General features: G+C 44.4%; 1 protein-coding gene across 4 annotated transcripts; it reads left to right on the top strand.

Moving 5' to 3' along the window:
* The first annotated feature begins 14,434 nt into the window (after window positions 1–14,434).
* On the top strand, window positions 14,435–18,921 carry LOC103630138 (cytochrome P450 90D2). 4 transcript variants are annotated; one of them, XM_020539510.2, is made up of 8 exons: window positions 14,870–14,957; window positions 15,048–15,171; window positions 15,266–15,465; window positions 16,514–16,663; window positions 16,840–17,109; window positions 17,697–17,786; window positions 17,898–18,226; window positions 18,608–18,921. In XM_020539510.2, exons 2-8 carry the CDS (start codon window positions 15,099–15,101, stop codon window positions 18,696–18,698), a joined length of 1,203 nt encoding a protein of 400 aa, XP_020395099.1. In that variant the 5' UTR covers window positions 14,870–14,957; window positions 15,048–15,098; the 3' UTR covers window positions 18,699–18,921. The 4 variants fall into 4 exon arrangements, with proteins under 4 accessions (XP_008649444.1, XP_020395097.1, XP_020395098.1 ...); XM_008651222.4 differs by having other exon boundaries at window positions 14,435–14,957; window positions 15,108–15,465; XM_020539508.3 differs by having other exon boundaries at window positions 14,435–14,957; window positions 15,048–15,465.
* Window positions 18,922–20,070: the final 1,149 nt, after the last annotated feature.

Genomic DNA, 20,070 nt, shown 5'->3' with positions numbered 1-20,070 from the left:
TAACTAGACCAGATCCGAATGCAAATAACCAAATAGCTTAATTAAGTTACGGGTGGGGTGCTCGTTATCGGTGGGCGTACCTAGCAGGTGCTCGTCGCCGGCAGAGATACCTGGGCACCAGGTTTAGGGAGACATCGGTTGTCGCTAGGGCTGGAAAAAAAGCTCGAGGCTCGCGAGCCGGCTCGGGCTCGATCAGGCTCGGCTCGGTGAGGCTCGCGAGCCTAAACGAGCCCGAGCCGAGCCTAATTCCATGACTCGTTACACTAACGAGCCGAGCCGAGCCGGCTCGAGGCTCGGTCCAAACTATTACAGCTATCACTTGTCAGTTGTCAGTTTGTTTATTAGTGTCCAGTCATCTAGATCCAGTGACCAGTGTGTTGTTTTGGTCATAACTCACAAGGAACTAGAGTGCAGGGACATAATTTTTTATTATATTTTTTTTAAAGGGGATAACCCCCTATTTCATTACGAAATAGAAAGATACATATGTTCTTACAATGGCCAAGGACCAACCACAGATTAACAGCCGACAAGAAACACTACTATCAGCTAAGACAGAAATAAACCTGCATGAACCAAACTGCCAAAAGCAGTCCAGAACCAGCACAGCTGCATAACCATGACACAGATCACATAGATCAAACTAGCGAAACACAAATCTAAACAGGTTCAACCCCACCATAGCATAAAGTTTTTCAGAAACCTGAAGCTACCGAGAGTGACCGGGGAATAATTTTTTATTATATGGAACATATTGTGCTTCAAATTTGAGCTAATGACCGTAATTAATGTTGTTGAGTACTTGAGTGTACAGGCTCGCGAGCCGAGCCGAGCCGGCTCACGAGCCTATATCGAGCCGAGCCGAGCCTCATCATCGAGCTCGCGAAGTGACCGAGCCGAGCCTGGCTCGGCTCGCTATTCCACCGAGCCTCACCGAGCCTGGCTCGGCTCGGCTCGTTTCCAGCCCTAGTTGTCGCCCAGTCGCCGTCGAGTGGGATATAGGGAGGGTGAGGCCGTGAGAGAGAGAGAGCACGCGGAGTGAACAGAAGAGAATGCAAGAGGTAGAACGCAAGGGGTGAGAAATGAGAACACCCAAGCCTTGTTTGGAACCAGACAATATTGAAAGAAACACCAGGTAGAAGTCTCCAGAGACCTTGAGTGCACGCAAGAGTCTCGCGGGTGAGAAGAAATGAACCGATGATCCACGATCGGACGACCATGGGTTTTTAGAGCGACGTGGATAGATCCATCGAAGCCGTTTCCGTTCCGCTTTAATAATAAGGAAATGAGATTGGTAAGCGAATACGAAGCAGAGGGTACTGAACTGAGGCTATCCCTCATGTGGTCGTCCTTGGCATTTACCTGTTCACTAAGCAGATTTACCTTGCCATGGAAAATATCAAGCACTTCCATTTTTTGGTCCATACAAATGTTTTTCTTCCTCTGCTTGTGCAATAATGGCCTCAAGTTGATGCATGTCAAGGTTAAGCTGCTGTCCGTGGCCCTATGAACTTCCTCAGTTAAAGGTGTTTCAGGTTTATCTGATGTCAACTAGTCTTGCACGGAGGGTTTCCACCACAAACTTTTGTATCTTGTTTTCTTTAGTATTACTTGTTCCTCCATTTTTCGTGTCTCGTAGTTTTTCCTAAGCTTAGACATTGCTGCCTCGATTGAACCAAATGGATAACTCCATGAATCAAATGGAAATCCTTGTCATGAATTTAATTTGTAGGTATCAAATTATAAGAAATCTTTTGACATATAGACTCATAGCAGTGAGATCCCTTCTTGTATTCCACAGCAGCGCACATTTGCTTATCCAGTTTTTGTATGCTACCTTCGGCTGAGATTATTAGGACCGAGCTAGTTCTATTTCGAATTTAAAATGTGTTACCGATTATTTCACACACTGAACTATTCCCCCTTCAAATGTATACACTAATTTGTCACTTGCATTGGATGTATGTATTGTGTTCAAATGTTTGGATGAGTGAATATAGTCAATGTTCCCAAGCGTGCATAGTTCAAAACAAAGTAAAATAATTTTTTATTAATTTTTTATAACGAAATAGTGGAGATTAACTTGATCTTTTTTTCCTAAACTCTATGCGTAGCCGGCTAAGCGTTTGAAAGAAAATAAAAGAAAATAATGAGAAAATAAAAGAAAAATGAGGTAGTTGAAGTTAGTTGGAAAGAAATATATATTTTATATATAGAGTAGGAGGTAGAGGAAATTTTAGAGAGCACGATGCGAGAAAAGTGAATATAGAGGAAAGAATCTTAATGATGTGGCTGCATAGTACCATATAGGAGAAAAAATTAAAGGACACGGTTGCACCAAATTTTGATGAGCACGAAAATTGAGTATAAAGGCGGTACAGTGCTCCCGTGAGGCTGCCCGCAGCGGAAGCCGCGAGCTGCCCCCTCCCCTTTTCCTGTGCATGCGTAGGAGCCCTCTTGGGTGCAGCGGCGGCCGCTAAATGCCCCTCTACGCGCTACAGCGCTAGAAGAGGCGGTAGGCATTTGCCGGATGAAGGGTGCCACTGTAGTGTCCCCTTACACAATGCATATATTTAATAGTTAAAGAAAAAATGGTAATAAAAGATGAATAGAGTTTAATAATGATATTTTATAGTTGTAGTGGGGTATATGGGGAGAATATAGGGGGAATCGCTGTGGGAGATGAAAAAATAAGGAATGAAATATTGATGATGTGACGCAAAAAAATAATATAAAGAGAAAAATTTAGAGGAAGCCGCTACGGATAGCCTGATGCAGGGAGGAGAAAGGACCTTCTATCCGTAGCAATGAAGCACATTTGTAGAGGAGAGGCACGAAAGGGTACCGCTGCAGTCAGCCTGAGGGGATGAGTTATTTGTGTCTACGACATTGGATGCCACGACGTCGTGGTGTCACTACCGGAATCCGACACTTTGCTGAGTGCTTTTTGTCAGCACTCGTTAAAAAAGGCTTTGTCGAGTGTCGTACTAGACAAAGTCTTACTCTCGGTAACAACCATGTTTATCGAGAGCAGGACTCTTGGTACAAGAGACACTCGGCAAAGACAGTTTTGTCGATACTCGGTGAACAATGACGCTTGACAAAGGGTCGTCAGCAGTCGTCTATAGCTGATAGCCACTTAATACGCTCGGGAAATGACGTAATAAAGGGGCCCATGGGGAGCTTCTTTGCCGAGTGTCTGTACAGTGGATACTCGTCACAGGCTCTATCGCAGTTAATTGGCACCATGAGAGTGACTTTTTCTTTGCCGAGTACTGAGTGACACTCGGCAAAGACTTTGCGGATTATCTGATAAAAAGTACTTCACAAGAAAACCGTTGTCGATGTATAGTTCGCTGAGCTTTTTCTTTGTCGAGTGTTACATGTTATACGCGGTTTGGCGAGACACTCGACAAATCGGTAGTGTCCGCAATAGCTGCGATTGGCGGCAGTTGCGCGCCCGTATCCGGTCAAATCCACAGCAACACGAATGCAGCCACAGCCATGGCAGGCCGAAATCGACAGTGCCGCGCACCCGGTGTGGCCACGGTGGCTGCACATAACCTGATCAGCGGCGGTGCCTGCGCCCCTTGGCCCGGCGGTGGCGCGGCCTGCTCCAAATCCAAGCGCTCATCGGTGGCGGCGGATGGAACCATCGGCCATCGTCGCCGCGGTGGTGATTCTGCTCCGCACTAACCCAACCGGTTCCTAGCTCGGTCGTCAGACGCATGCAGCCCGAGCCAAGCCCTTCGGCCACTGTGGCCACGGTGGCGATGACTAAAGCCGGCGTACTCCCGGTGGCAGGCTGGCAGCGGCTACCTCGCACCTGCGTGGAAGGCTTGCGGAGGCAGGGCACGCACGCGGCATGCCCGACCGGCCGTCCAGACCTCGCTCGCCAGGCCAGGGCGGTGCCCGGTCTACCGACCAGCGCGGCGGCGGTTGCTCCTGTGCGGCAGGCCCTAGCGCGGCAGACCGCCGACCGCCCGCTAGCCACAAGGTCAGCAGTGCTCGCGCGGCAGGCCAACAGCGGCGCCCGCCCGCTAGCCACGAGGCTGCCTGGCAGTGCTCGCGCGAATGCCGACGCCCGACGGAGAGGCTCCCGCGGCAAGCAGGGGCAAACGCACCCTATGCCAGCAACCGTGCGCGAACAGGCTGCCTCCTCCTCCCTGCCGCTGCCATCGGCCCATGGCGGTGGACCGGTGGTCCTCCTTTAGCAGTGCCTACGATCCTGGACGGCGGCAGCGCCGTCACAGCCGAGAAGCTGAACGATTTTTCATAACCATCGGTGGAAGAGATATGTTTCCCCTTGCGTTTGTGGCATGGGAAAGAGATAAGGCTATCAACAGTTTATTGATCTATATTCTTATATTCAAACTCAACTCTATACTTAAACATTAGCATCTACATTATAAAACAATATTTTAAGTGATCATATAAGAGCTTTTTCGGTTTCATCTCAATCCATGTAGATTAGAAGGGATTGAGTGGGTTTAAAACCATAACAAGTCAAAATCTCTACTAAAATTTTCTAATCTCATCCAATCCATGTGACGTAGGAATAACCGAACAAGCCCTAAGTGAATTGTTAGACACGGTCTAAAATAGTGCATTTTGCACACAAACACTTCTTTCTTCTCTGACTAAAGTTTAGTTCGTGTCACATCAAGCGTTTGAATATCAATTAGGAATATGGAATATAAACTTAATTAAGTTTAATAAATTAATCTTCTCTTTTAGTCTTCATTTGTGAAATTAATTTTGTAATTAGACTTGAAAGCATCTAGGCCCCTGGTTGGTTTTAGTGATTAATGACAACATAAGATTATATGTGACTAACATGTCTTTTTACAAAACAAATAATAAGTTAAGTCGTATTACAGGAAGTTGCGCTGTAACGGTGAAAACAATCATCAGATGAGAATTTATTCAATCAAAAGGGTACTTATTCAGCTATTATTTATCTTTTTTATTGAGGCTTTCCATAGAGTTGTGCAATATATTTACAATGGTTATCTTTTCATTGAGGCCTTCCATAGAGTTGTGCAATATATTTATGCTTTACTATCATGAACAATAGCTATTCCCAACCATACTTTAACTGTTACTCAAAAAACATCGCAGGGTATAGAAATTTTAAAATCAAGCGATCCTGGCGTTCTGTCCAATATATTAAGTCACCTAAAAATGTTTTCAAAATCATTTTCCTCACCTAAATACATTAAGTCAATACCTCACCATCCTTTTTTATAGTTTATTACTATGGTAAGTATTCCCGGTTACCATATTCTCTCACTGAAAGAATTATGCCCCATAGACTGAAGCAATTGTTGCAATTAGTCCACGACCTCAACTAGGAAACACCACCTTAGAAAATCATAAAGGCTAGTTTAAAAACTTTATTTTTTCAAAGAATTTTTATTTTTCAAAGAAAATTAGTTCATTTTCCTTTTGGAAAATAGAAATCTCTCAGTAAAATGGAGTTCACAAACTAGCCTGAATAATGTAATTCGTACTACTTTCTACAGTGTTTTCTAAGTCCATAGAAAATCTTTCCAAATTATTATATGCTCATAATTGCTGCTACTTTTTACATATCAAAATAATCTATACCTACCGTCGCACACAACTTTACTGCTTATGTTGCCTTCTCCTCAAAATAATGATTACATCCTTATGTTGTATGCCACTAACGTATTTTGTACGATACCATGTATGCACACCTAAGACATATGCCATCATCACGGGTCATTTGTTATTTTAGTACTCATTTAAAGTAGCTTCTATGTATTAATTGATAGATTAGACTATAAAATAGTATTTACAAAAAAGCAACTTCTCGAAAACTGTATTTCATCTTAATTTCACGTCCTTCTGCTCTATAGCCCTGTAAGAACAAAACTAATAAAAAAACACGACTAAAGATAAAAATAAGAACACTGGCAAAACTAAGACCACCACCTTAAAAAAAACCTTCTTTTATTATTTTATACAACCTTTTCTCTTATGTTTTAGGAAATGTATTTTAATTTCCTTTCAGAATTGAAGTCCGTCACAAAACTATCGTGCGGAAGGACGCAATCCAGTTAGCTGATACGGTCAAAATGTTCAATTCTGCACCTAATTTTTGACATGAACATGCCATATACTAACACTGACAGGTCGCCAGTAACCACACCACCCCAAGTGCTAAAAAACACTAGTACCCCACAAAGCGAGACGAGAGGCTGTTGTCGAAGCACAAGTGTTGGCCAATAAATACTACAGTACTCCAAATCCAAAAGCTGCAGTCACTCATGATTACACACTTGGTGCTTCACAATAGAATCTTATCTAAAGCTCCTTTTGCTGTGCTAGACCTAACCAGCTATTTGACAACTCTGTCTAATGATATCTTCGATCCAAAGTAAGAACAGAAGCATGCAGGCTCTGCAAGGACCAAACAGGAGAGCGGCGGACTCATTAGCCCTTGAACTGTGTGCGTCGTAATCATTATATTCTGCCCCATAGCTCGTTAAACAAGTGATTGGGTTGTGATTAGTCACTTTAGGGCACGTACACAGCCCGTTCCGAGGCCGTCTCAGCAGATGCGCCAGACAGCGAGGCCGTCGCCTCGGCAGGCCACGGTGCGCAGGCACGTGCTCCCGTGCCAAATCAACGTCTTCATCTAGATAGTTAAAACCTCAACCTAATTCAGGCGCTCTTCGGCACGTCTTCAGCCCGTCGTGCATGGATACGTGCCCCTCAGCTCGGACCCGAAAATTTCATAGGCCGTGTGCGTCGAGCTTCGTCACGTCCGCCCCTCCACGCCTCTGCCCACTCGTCCTCCGCATCGCCCGCCCCACTCGTCCTCCACCTCATCTGTCCCCACCGCGCGAGGGGCGTCTCCCCTTCCCAGATCCCCCAACGACGTCCTCTGCCTCGCCCTCCTTCGCGTCCCGCATGTTGGACAAGTGGGAGCCGTCGTCGTTGCAAATGCTAGAGTACAGCCCCAACGACAAGGACATGTGGGAGCCGGATCTGAGGGGTGGCAGCGGCGGGGGTGAGAGACGAGCGCGCGCCGCAACAGGTGCTGTGGAACGTGACGTAGAGGAAGAGGACTCCGACTCGCCGTCGTCGGAGATGTCAGTGGATGAGCCCAACAGCGGGGTAGGTGAGAGCTAGATCCGCCCGATGACCCTCTTCTTCTCGGCCAAGAGATCCACGTCGCAACTGGAACCTTATTCTTCTCGGCCACGTTCACCACCTCCACCCAAGGACGATAATGACGACGATGACGAGGAGGTTTGGGTTTGTTTCCAGCTTCGCATGGGTCTCTTGGGGTTGGGTGTATTGACAGGTTCTCGGTTTCTTGATTTGCAGCACCCAGTTTCTTGGGGATCACCAGGTGCGGCCACACGCGGCCAACAGTGGCGCTGGGTCACCACGAGCAGGTGGTCCACGACCATGGTTATCGATGACGGCGCAGGGTAACTGTGAGCAGCAGCTGGCCAGCCACACAGTGCCCACAACTTGCAAGATGTTGAACGCGTCAACAATGGTAGTTAAGCTCCTCCTACAATAGTATCTGTTATGTCTACAAGGTGCTCGATCAATTGCCACGTGCATGAAAAATCATGCTACAGTATGTCAAGAGTGCATAGGTATTTGGATTTCTGGAGCTTCAATTTGCCCTGCACAATATTGCCTCCCAACGGCGAGGTTTTTATTACGTTGAGTTTGATCTAAACACATGTGCAGTTTAGAAGACTCCATGACAAATCTATTGAGAAGACAGAAAAAGGCTATCTAGAAATATTAGTGGTAGTTTATAGAACTACAACTCATCGCCTTTGTATATGTATTTCTCCATTAAATTGTTGACATTGGAGTGAAGTAATTTTTAGATGAAAAATAGCATAGCTGGTTTCAGAGATTGATTTATAAGGAGACTGTTGTTTGTTGATTGTTACTCGAGTGTTGATCATAAATTGTTGGTGGTATCTAGACCAGGCCTCATTGTTGTTTTTTATGTGTATGAAATTAGATTTACTTAGTGAAAATAATCATAAATAAACAAATGTAATTCTTTGTAACTTCCAGACAATCCAATTGTGTCAATTTTTGAACTGTTGATAAATTCCATGTGATGTAAACACAAATAATCATATCTTTACGCGTTCAATAATAACTCAGCCTGAACTCTAAAGCAGATTAGTTCCGTTATTTGCACCAAGGTCTTGCAGTATCCTAATGTTTTGGTTGATCGGTGTTTACAACACGAAAGTTAGCCTTGCCATTTCACGTCACCTTTTCCTCTATCTACCTGAACCCACCTGATACAAATGGTTCTTTCCTCTATTTACACTAATTGGAAATGTTTCTTGGATCTGCATGCAGGAAGGTGCTCAGAATTGTATTAAGAAAGGAGAAAAATATAGCTACAAAACCAGTTGTTTGGAGGGAAATAAATATGTGGAATACAACTACATGAACTCTCAAGGGAACCTAGCCCGCGCCCACTCGAGTCGATCAACTGAGCTGTGTAGCTTGGGTTGGGGTACACTTGTTTTGCACTTTGTTAGCTGTGGGTACCCTTTGAGCTGAATCTCATGGATAGAGAGAACCCTTTTATTGTTGTTCAAGTTTTTGTATGTAATCTTATATTCCTCATGTAAGCATACAGGCTATTGCTTCTCGGTTGTGTAGACAGGATGAGAAAAAGACTGATAAACAAATGGTCGGCTTGAAGAGGGCAAGAAGATGATACATGTTTGAGATGGGGAAAATGTGTTATGCAAACTCCAATTTAACCGACATTGAATTAGTGTGGAATAATTGTGCGCGTGATGCAAGCTGTTAGCCTACACAATGCACACATGTTAATTGCAATGCTCAGAGCAAACCTCATTTGTACTTATATTTCACCCTATCACCCTACATTGTCATTCAGATATTCTGGTTCATCATAGAGTATTTGCAAGCAATAAATGCTTACCTCGGAGCTCTAAAACTCGCTAATCTTTCATTCATCAGCATTTTGTTGTTCTGCTATGTGCAATCAAATATTACAGCAAGGGGATAGCCCTACAAATAAGGTGGGACCTGTTACTACCTCACAAGCTATCTCAACCTACAGAAGCACAATGATCAAAACACAACAGTGTGGCAACAAAAGGATGTCAGCATTATATAGGGTTTAAGGTTTCATTTCTTGATTTATTTCAGAATTATACCACTTGCTTCCATGTGTATATATATGATGTAACTTTTTTGTTTGGGACTTGTGCGTCACCTAAAAAAATAAAAAAGGCTTTTTTCGCATCAGGATGCCAAAAAATAATGAGGCAGGTGGTTCTGGTGATGCTGCAACTAAACCTATGTAATTGCTTTTGCAAGTACAATTTGGTTTATTCGAAGTGCTCGCCTGCTTTTAGATATTATCGTTTGTGTTCACTTGTAAACTGTGCCTAGCAGCCTTTGAACACAACATGGACATGGATGGTGATGCTAAACTACAAAAGAGAGGACATCTTGCTTTGTGCTCACAAGGAGGATGCAAAGGATATGTGATGATCAACTGCTCTGTTCAGTTCTTAGCGTTAGCTGTTTGACGGACTTGCCGTTGTGATTAGGTTTCTCTTTTGGTATCATCACATTTAAAAACCTGTATGCTTTGCACATTCCTGTGCCAAGACCTTTACACATACATTTTATTTTGGAATGACATTATAGACTACCGGTTAGAATGTTTCGTATCCGTCATGGATTCTTATTGTTTTATGTAATATATGGCTGAACAAACCATAATGGTTGTGTAACTCAAGGACTAACCCTATTCTCTCTTGTGCTAAAAAATGTGTGCCATTAATTTATTATTAGTTGTAGTTCCATTGCTTACATCAAGAGAATATTATATGTTTCTCTTTGCCGGTATAGCGCATCTGGTGCATTGTTAAACCCACATCTTCGCCGCCACGACATAACCCTAGATAGGGCGCCCATAAGGGCGCTGTCTGTAAGGGCGCTGTCTGTTCTAGTATATATAGATAGATGACCATGGATAGCCACGAGCCCACGATCTAATATCCGACAGATATTTACTTATAATTAGAGAACGTATATGATAAAAGTTTTCACATAATAGATACACGGGTATTAGAATATTGGGCTCTTACCTATACCTAGAACTAGACGTGGTAATGTGTTCTATATTTTACACTATAAAATTTAAGAATCGAATTGGACGCTATTCGTATTCATTTTTTAACAAACAATTACACGTATTATTTCGTCTTTGAAAGATTACAGGATAAAGGTAAAGGAAATACAGATTCATAGGCAGAGCGATTTTTTCCTCTCCGGCCAAAAAATGTGAATAATGCAGGGTATTGTTCTTTTTTTTATAGTCGTGGGGTACAACTTTAGTAAATTACAATTGTGCCCTTAAGCCTGTACATTTGAACTAGTGAATGTGCTAAGGGAAATGTTGTATTTTTCCTTCAGTTGTCTTGATGAACAAGTCTTGGAGACTTCTCCAGGCCTTGGCTTGTTCATCCACTACGTACTCGTGTCATTCATCTGAAGCTTGTGCCTTCATCCTAACGGGTGTGGTCACTTCAGTTGAAGGTTGCCTTCAGCATTATACCTGTAACACTCGACATAAGCTTATAAATAGCTATTTGGTTAGTGTTTTGAAGACCTTCGGAAGAAGAAGGCCCCCAACATAGATCCTAATCCATTATCACCCCTACTTATAACCTATATAAAATACCCTATATTAACCCATGGATGATTGAATGGTGCTATAATTTTTGTAATGATATTTAGATGAATATATTTGACATTTGGATAGATGGATGTACTAGATATATATTTATATTGATAGATGGATGGTATAAGAACTTGGTTCAAAATCTACCGTATGTGTAATGTGTTATTTTGATAGATGTTTGATCTTTGCGGGTATGGGTGTAGGATCGTATGATGCTAAAATAGACAATCAGAGGAGGGGTGAATGATTGCAGAAACTTAAAAATAAATATCCCACCTCCTCTAAATCATAAGACCATAATAATACACTTTTTATAAATTTGGACAAATTAATGTTACGTTAGTAAAAATGTTTCTAACCAAAATTTTTAACTTTGACTCATATCCAAATTTAACCAATCAAACTAGATACAATTATGAAACCAACCCAATTGGAATCACGTTGATCAAACTTTCGGATATAAAGTTATAAACGAAACAAGATGTGTTACAGTACCCACACACGGATCTACAAAGCAACATTTGTTAAGTGTTAGTAGAAGTACATGATTGGTTACTTAAACATTAACAAAATACTAAAAAGTTCAAGTTGGCTTAAAGAAAATGAAAGTTTTTGGATGACATAAAAGCACCTTTATTATGGGTCCAAGATTTAAATATCTTCATCTTAGTTAGATTATAATATTGTAGATTAATTATTAGATATAGATGTCATGTTTAACTACCAAAACCTTCATTGCACTAAGAATGACTAGTTAAAAGAAACACATAAAACCCAGAAACAACACATTAGGTTTTTAAGGCGCAATGCTTACAAGGGTCCTGTCTTGAGCTTGTGCGAACACAATGTTGATTTGTCCCTTGTGGTTCGGGTTGATGATAAGTGATTGTCAACTGGTAGCGTTACAGATTGAGTCGTGGACTAACTGGGGTGTGAGTATATGTGTTGTGTAACCATGTCTGTAGGCTTATGGTGTGCAGATGTGGAGCACAGGAACAGTGGTCGATGATGACAGTGAATGTCATGCGGGTTTGTTGAGAGCACCTAGAGGGGGTGAATAGGTTATCTTGCAAAACTTACTTCAAACAACACAAACTTGATCTATAAAAAGTGTTAGTGTAAACTAAAACCAAGTTTAGATGAGAAGTAGAGAGAAAAATAGACTCTTTCACTTGATTGTTCTCTTGAGATGTGTATTAAACTAGGATCAATTTCACAAGTGAAGTTTAGCACTAAGGAAGAAAGAAATCGCAATAAAGTAAAGTGGACAAGAGACACGACGATTTTCTCGTGGTTCGGCCAAAGGCTACTCCACGTTGTGGTGACTTCCTTTGGTCAAGGGTTTCACACAACCCCTTTCAAGTGATTCAAAGATCAAACTTGAGTGACACAATATTCTTTCTTATATTTCAACCTGTGTGTGAGGAATCTCCACAAGATTGGAGTCTCTCAAAGCCTTACACAAATGATCACAATCAACCACTCTCCTCGCGTTGCCACCACAGCCGTCAACCCCTCCTCTGTCCTCCACAAGATTGTAGCGTTAGCACGGGCTATATGCTAGTGACGGTAAGGTCGTCACTACCACCTAACCGTTTCTGAGTTGAGGTTCATCTCTCTAGTAACGTCTTCTTCTAACCCCCAAAGACATAATTTATAGTTTTCTATACATCTAGTGCGCGAGAGAATTTGGTAAGCGCAACTCCAATAGGGCCCTAAACTCATAAACAATCTGAAATATAGGGCCCAAAGCAAAAAAAAAAAGAGGTCCAACAAGAACCCTGTTTTAATGAAATTCATCAACAAAATTTAGGGCTCGTCTCCCTAAACCCTTCGCAGTCGGTTCTTTGCAAGTTCGACCTGCTCCTCGATCCAGAATCATGCAATCGCCATTGACCTTGTCTCACTTCCGTGGTTCCCCTGGTACGTGAGTTGTCCTCGTGCCCACCTTCTCCGGTTCTCAAGTGCGATGGATGGTCGGCCTCGTTCCCCCATGCATGTGCACGGCCGTCGGCGTCTCATATTTGAATTTTAGAGAAGTAAGAATAAGTTTGTAGGAACGATTTTGATAGTATTGGAGCTTCTGTTATAAATTCTTGCAGGAATGATTTCGACAGTATTGATTGATTACTATATCGTTGAAGTTCTGAACTGCTTCTGCTCATTTCTGAAATGTCATTCAGACATTGTTGGAGCTTCTGTTTTCTTAGTTGTTCACTATGTTTTTGCATATACTACTCTTTCAATCTCATAAGTTAAGTACTGGAGGTTCTGTTTGTATAGCAGTTCGCTGGCTGCAACATATACTGATGCTAGCTAGACGCCATCTGTTTGTATAACAGTTCACTATGTTTGTATAGCAGTTCACTAATTAATAATATTTATGAGATTCCTAGTCTGAATTATAGTTTGAAACAGATGCTAGACGCCATATGTTTCCCAATGACTGGCTGCGAGATATATATACTGATTAGCTAGACACCATATTTCACCCAATTTGTATCAGAAGTAGCAAAAATGTGCTGTGCTCCTTTCAGAAGTAGCAAAAATGTCTTCACAGCAAAAAAAAAAAAAAAAAAAAATGCTACGCCAAAATGGCAACGGGGGCCGAGTGGGAGAAACAGAGGGGAGGGGTTTTTAGGGTCCACGATTAGATTGAACATCTGTATTTAGGCCCTAAACAAATAGAACAAGTTGCTAAATTAAATGAGTAGGGGGCCCAATGTTGAGGCAGAGTTGCTCGAAAGACCATATATATGTTCATGTAACAAAAACAAAAATCTCTCTCCCCAAACGAAAAGAAGGTACTACATGTCCGGGTTCAAATGGTCATGTGATGCTCTATGACATGCATGCCTAGGTAGTCGAGGAAAGAGAGCGCTTGGCCCGATATATGCTTCGGTGCGTTTATTTGAGTGGTAGCGATGGCCAACAACCACTCTGCTCTGGTCTCGACTAATATAATCATGCATCGATCATACGGCGCACACACCATACATATCACAACGAACGCGTGGAAGGCATGATTGCAGCCAAAATGTGGTCCCCGCCCCCGTCGCCTGCTTGTTCTCCTTTGGTTGAAACCAAGCTGTGCTAGCTCTTCTCTAACGACCCAATTATCGCCACAACGTGATGGATCAACATGCCGACTAGGGAGTGTTTGGTTTTCTAGGGATTAATCTTTAATCACTGATTTTTAGTTCAGTTTAGTCCTTATTTGTCAAATGGGACGACTAAATTATAGATTAATTGGCTTTAGTATCTAGGCCCTCACATGAGTGATAAAAGTGATTAAAGAGCAACATTTATTTTAATTGCTCTTGCTAGAAAACTGGTGTGAAACAAGAAAAAAATGTATTTCGGTCTTTTTGCGTTGCATTTAATGTATTTAGAAACTGAAATATAATTTTAGTTTCGGTATTTGATAATTTATAGACTAAAATAAAATAAAACGAAGAGACTAAAATGTAGTCTATAAAAACCAAACACCCTATAAGCTACGCAACTTGAAATGATATACCTTTTTAACCAAACAGCATCAACAAGACTGCCGAACAAATTTCATGACCCACATAATTTTGTTTGGAGACAAGCAAGTTTGTTACTCATTTTTAGCTGCTAGCACGTAACTATTAGCATTTATGGAACGCACTAGCCCTTGATAAGTATTAAATAATAATAATAAAATAAAATATTTGAAGCAAGATTCTCTGGGCAGTTTCATAGCCGGCCGGACGCCACTCTATCCCGGCCGTCGGCCGCGGTTCAGGCTCTCCTTCCATTAGAAGCACTCTTCTAGTTTAGACTTTATAATAGAGGCGCTGAGGCCTCACCCTTTTCCCTGGTGTTGCAAGTTGCAACACACAGCGTCCGGCGAGATCGGCGATCAGAAACCACGAGCCCACCCACCATCCGGAACGCGCGCGATGTGTCCCATCAGAGGTGGTGGTTGTTCTTGGCCAGCGTCCGTCGTCGGCTCTGCCACGGCGGCGCTGCTCCTCGCCGCCGTCATCGTGCGGCTCTTCGTCCCCCGTGCCTGTTCTTCAGGAATTATCAAGGGGCGGCGGCAGGTAGGTGCTGGTGCTGCCGGAGGAGCACGGCTCCCTGCCGGCTCGCTCGGGTGGCCGCTCCTCGGCGAGACGCTGGCGTTCATCCGGGCCGCGTACTCGCCTCGCCCGGAGTCCTTCGTCGAGAAACGCCGCGTCTTGTGAGTAGAGTATAGATTAGATTAGAAAAAAAAATCTTTCTAATTAATTCCTTCCCGGCCCGTACGTCCTTTAATATATACTTTGGCAAGAACTGAGATTGACCGAGGCGAGGACGACGACGACGACCGATCGACTGCTCGATGTCACAGGTACGGGAAGGTGTTCAAGTCGCACCTGTGGGGGTCGCCGGCGGTGGTGAGCTCGGACCCGGAGGTGAGCCGCGCGGTGCTGCAGGCCGACGCGTCGGCGTTCGTTCCATGGTACCCGCGATCGCTCATGGAGCTGATGGGGCAATCGTCCATCCTAGTGCTCGGCGGCGGCCTCCAGCGCCGGGTGCACGGCCTCGCGGGCGCCTTCTTCAAGTCGCCGCAGCTCAAGGCGCAGGTCACCCTGGACATGCAGCGCCGCGTCGGCCGCGCCATGGACATGTGGGGCAGGCGGCGCCATCGGAGCATGGGCGACGACAGCGGTGGTATGCCCGTGCGTGTGCAGAACGAGGCCAAGTCGGTACGTGACGCGACGCGCGACGCGACGCCAGCACCCCGTCGTCTTCCTCCTTCCCTCCTGCTGCCTTGTTGACTACAATTATTATTATTATTATTAGTGCCTGCCCACTGCCGACCCAGTACAGTACCTGTGTCCATACTGCATGCACGTAGACGATGCTAAGAGCTGCGCGTTTTTTCCACCCTGGGCCGGCGCCAGCATACGTACTGCGCGCGTGTGCCGGTTCTCGTGCGCACGCGCGCGCTCCATGTCGCTACCCTCCCGGTCCCTCCCGCGGAATCCATGGGCGCGCGCCGTGCCATGCGTGCGTCTGGATGCGACATGCGACGTCAGTATTGATGCTTCGCCGCTCCGGGAGTTAGCGTTTGTCCGTATCTACACATGGACAGTATTGCGGTCGCAAGGAATATTAATATCCACAGCTTGGAACCACACATGTATATGTCATCCTCACACAGTCCCTGGTATTCGTGGACGAATCAGAGCATGTAGTCTGCAATGTTTACATCCCCTTTGACATTTATTTTAAAGGCAACCGTAATTTGGTTACACTGCCGAAAACCGCTTCTTTACCGAGTCTAGAAAACACTTTGCCGAGCGTCGTCGTTTGCCGTGCATTTACTCTCGGTAAACGTGGTCGTTACCGAGAGTGTAACCTTACCGAGTGCGGATAAATAGTTCTTTGCCGAATGTCCGATAAAAAACACTCAGCAAAGCCTCGAGCACTCGGTAAAGATCTGGATTCCGATAGTATTAATTGGTTTATGGTTCTTATTGACGAACTTTTAATAAACTCAACTGTGACGAAGGACAAGCATGGTACAGTAGTGAAAGTTGCCTCACAAGTCATTAGGTTATGGGGTTCAAAACAGCTTCTCGGTATTTGTAGCGAAAAGACTTGATTTAGTTTATCTATTCTCTAGACCCCTACTCATGTGGGACAGTGGGAGTCTACCGCATTATTCGGTCTGTCCTTTTTTTAAAATTAAGCTAGCTAGCTAGCTCTTCTAACAGTAGATTTTTATCAATTTCATGCGTTGTTCTGTAGATTGTGTTCGAAATCCTAGTGAGGGCGCTGATAGGGTTAGAGGAAGGGGACAAGATGCAGTACCTCAGGCAACAGTTTCAAGAATTCATTGCCGGTTTGATATCACTTCCGGTTAAGCTTCCGGGGACTCAACTCTATAGATCCCTCAAGGTAAACACCGGGAACCCTATTTTTTTTACCTCTCTCTCTCTCTCTATATATATACTTCTTTGCAATGAGTTGAACTGCGGTAACTATATATAGGGCTGTTTGGATTAATTTCCTCCTCTAATTAAGCTTCATATATGTGTGCTATATATGGTATCAACAAACACTACCCAGAGCAGGCTAAGAAGAGGATGACAAAGTTGATAAAAACGATCATCCAAGAGAAGAGGAAGAAGATGATGTCGGAAGGCGACGATCTGCGTGGTGGGACTCATCCACGTGATATGATCGACGTCCTGCTAGGCAACGGCAACGACGAGCTCACCGACGAGCTGATATCTGACAACATGATCGACTTCATGATCCCTGCAGAGGACTCCGTGCCCGTGCTCATCACGCTGGCCGTCAAGTACCTCAGCGAATGCCCACAGGCTCTGCAGCAACTCGAGGTACTTTTTTCAGTTTATTAAAAATAAGGACAAAAGATTATCTATATATATAGTTTCTGTACTTGAACCTTCAACTGTTAGTTGTTTTATTGGCTCAATCCAAATGAAGCCAATTAATATTTGGTGTTTCAATATAATTGGAGAGACGATGCAATTGAAGGGATTAGATTTCCGGACTCACGAGAGTTGCTATGCCAACCATACACATAGAGAGATCAGGAAAGATAGAGAACAACGGCAACCTGCTATATATGCGATAGATAAACTATACTGAATTATGTGCTTTAAGGCCATATATCTAAATTGGATCTCTTCCAAATTATGTCTAACTGACCAAGACATTCTTGTACTTCAGCATGTTCTGCACATGTAACCATTTATATATGCAGGTGACCAATAATAGTTTGTATTTTCTCCATGTTTTGGCTTCTCTGGATATATTGTTTTTTTTTACTGTGCATCTAGACAGACTTACTGTGTATATCTAGACAGACTTACTGTGTATATCTGAATTATGTGCTTTAAGCTTAAGGCCATATCTAAAACAGTTTATTATTTGTGTTGATCTTTATAAAAATCTGTTACAGGAGGAGAACATGGAGCTCAAGAGGCAGAAATCAGGCGCGGGAGAAACCCTAGAATGGACAGACTACATGTCGCTCGCCTTCACACAGCACGTAAGAACATGTAGACATCTTAGCATGCACAGCAACGGAAGGCGGTGAAATTGACAATTAATTGACTGCATATCCACCCATGCAATGCAATGCATACATTCATGCGTCCAGGTGATCACGGAGACGCTGCGGATGGGCAACATCATCAACGGGATCATGCGGAAGGCGGTGCGAGACGTGGAGGTGAGAGGCCACCTGGTCCCGAAGGGCTGGCGCGTCCTCGTCTACTTCCGCGCCGTCCACCTCGACGCCGCCGTCCACGACGACCCGCACGCCTTCAACCCCTGGAGGTGGAAGGAGAGGCCCGACGTCGTGGCCATGAGCGGCGGCGGCGGCGGCGGCTTCACCCCGTTCGGCGGCGGCCAGAGGCTGTGCCCTGGGCTCGACCTGGCAAGGCTCGAGGCCTCCATCTTTCTGCACCATCTCGTCACCAATTTCAGGTAGTGCAAATAAACACCGATCGACCTATATTCTGTCCTATTGCTATTCCTACCAAAGAACTGGTGATCAATCGTGCTCATCCGCACCGCACGCGTGAGATGCACGTGAATGTGTGATGTGAACGTGTGCGCCTGCTGTGAACGGGGCCGGCCGGCCGGCCGGCGACCAATCTTGTTTCGCCCCCAAATTCTCTGCACGTGTGATGTGAACGAGAGCTTTCCTCGGTGCATGCATGCACTTTGCAGCACGCGCGCGCCACTCCCCAGGCTCCCAGCAGCTAGTCAAAAAACAAACTACTCCAGCTTAGCCAAGTCTTCGATTTGTGTGCTCTGAATGAATGAATGAATGTTGACGCTCCATGCATGAATGAATGAATGCAGGTGGGTGGCGGAGGAGGACACCGTCGTCAACTTCCCCACAGTGCGGCTCAAGCGAGGGATGCCAATCGCAGTGACGCCCAGAACCTGCTGAACGCAACGCAACTTGCCAGGCAAAACCATACTATACATTTATACTCAACTAAAGAGGTGTGAGAAATAATACAGTACATGCATGCATGTAATGGAGGGCGAAATTAAAAGTTGGCACGGCAAAGAAGCTGCTGGTATGCCAAAAGTTCAGTTTGCAAATTATATAGTTTAATTACTATTACACTAGGGAGACCCTATGCATGTCTGATGCCTCGTTGTGAATCTGTCCTGCTCCTTCAAGCAGACAAATCTACGCTGCCACAACAATAAGCATACAATTTTCGACGGTCAAAGCCATCAAAATTAAGCTCTTAACCGTCGGAAAATAAGTTACTTCTCATAGCTTAAGCCTTATTGCTCACAGTCGATTTGTAAATCATCAGAAATAACGCTACTTTCGACGGATGCGGAAATAACTTATTTTCGACCGACGTTAGCGGCCATCAATAATAAAGTCGACTAACGGCCCTGACCGTGTTGTGTGGGCTCCAGTACATACACTAGTAGAAAAGAGCTCAAAGCCGACGATACGTTCAAATTTTCACTGACGGTTTCGGTTATCAAACGTCAGTGAAGAAAAACAGGTGGGGCTGACTTAAGGAACCGCCAGTGAAAACATATTTCCACTGACGGTTCTCTTTACACAACCGCCAATGGAAATGGAGTATTTTCACTGGCGGTTGGTGTAAATACTCCATTTCCACTGGCGGTTGTGTAAAGAGAACCGTCAACCGTTAGTGACATTAGTACTATAAATACCCCTTCTTTCCCCCTGACGGGAGTTGTACCTAGCTCGCAGCCAACTTCCATTGAAGGCGATTTTGGAGGTCCAGATTTCACAAAATACAAAGGGAGATGTTTTGTGAAAGGGAAATAGGCTTACACCCTTTTCCTAATTGATTTTGGTGGTTGAATTGCCCAACACAAATAATTGGACTAACTAGTTTGCTCTAGACTATAAGTTTTACAGGTGCCAAAGGTTCACAATAAACCAATAAAAAGACCAAGAAAGGGTTCAAACAAAGAGAGCAAAAGACAACCGAAGTGTGTCCTGGTCTGGCGCACCGGACTGTCCGGTGCACCTGGGAACCCGACTCCAAACTTGTCACCTTCGGGAATTCTGAGAGCCGCTCCGCTATAATTCATCGGACTGTCCGGTGTAGCACCGGACTGTCCGGTGCGCCAGCGGAGTAACGGCTACACAGCGCCAACAGTCATCTGCAACAAGCAGTTAATGCGCTACAGTGCGCGCAGAAGTCAGAGCAGAGCCAGAAGGCGCACCGGACAGTGAACAGTGATTGTCTGGTGCACCACCGGACTGTCCGGTGGCCCAGCTGTCTGAAGCTCCAACGGTCAGAACCCAATGGCTCGGT

This window comes from Zea mays, chromosome 6 (genome assembly GCF_902167145.1).
Source record: "Zea mays cultivar B73 chromosome 6, Zm-B73-REFERENCE-NAM-5.0, whole genome shotgun sequence".
NCBI classification, from domain to species: domain Eukaryota; kingdom Viridiplantae; phylum Streptophyta; class Magnoliopsida; order Poales; family Poaceae; genus Zea; species Zea mays.
This window is presented reverse-complemented; position numbering and strand designations above follow the sequence as displayed.

Bases quoted from the DNA above. Each gene is read 5' to 3' on its own strand.
- LOC103630138 (XM_020539508.3), top strand. From the start codon at position 14,677: ATGTGTCCCATCAGAGGTGGTGGTTGTTCTTGGCCAGCGTCCGTCGTC. The intron at 15,466-16,513 runs GTACGTGACGCG...GTTGTTCTGTAG, and splicing joins TGCAGAACGAGGCCAAGTCG to ATTGTGTTCGAAATCCTAGT. The intron at 17,787-17,897 runs GTAAGAACATGT...TCATGCGTCCAG, and splicing joins CGCTCGCCTTCACACAGCAC to GTGATCACGGAGACGCTGCG.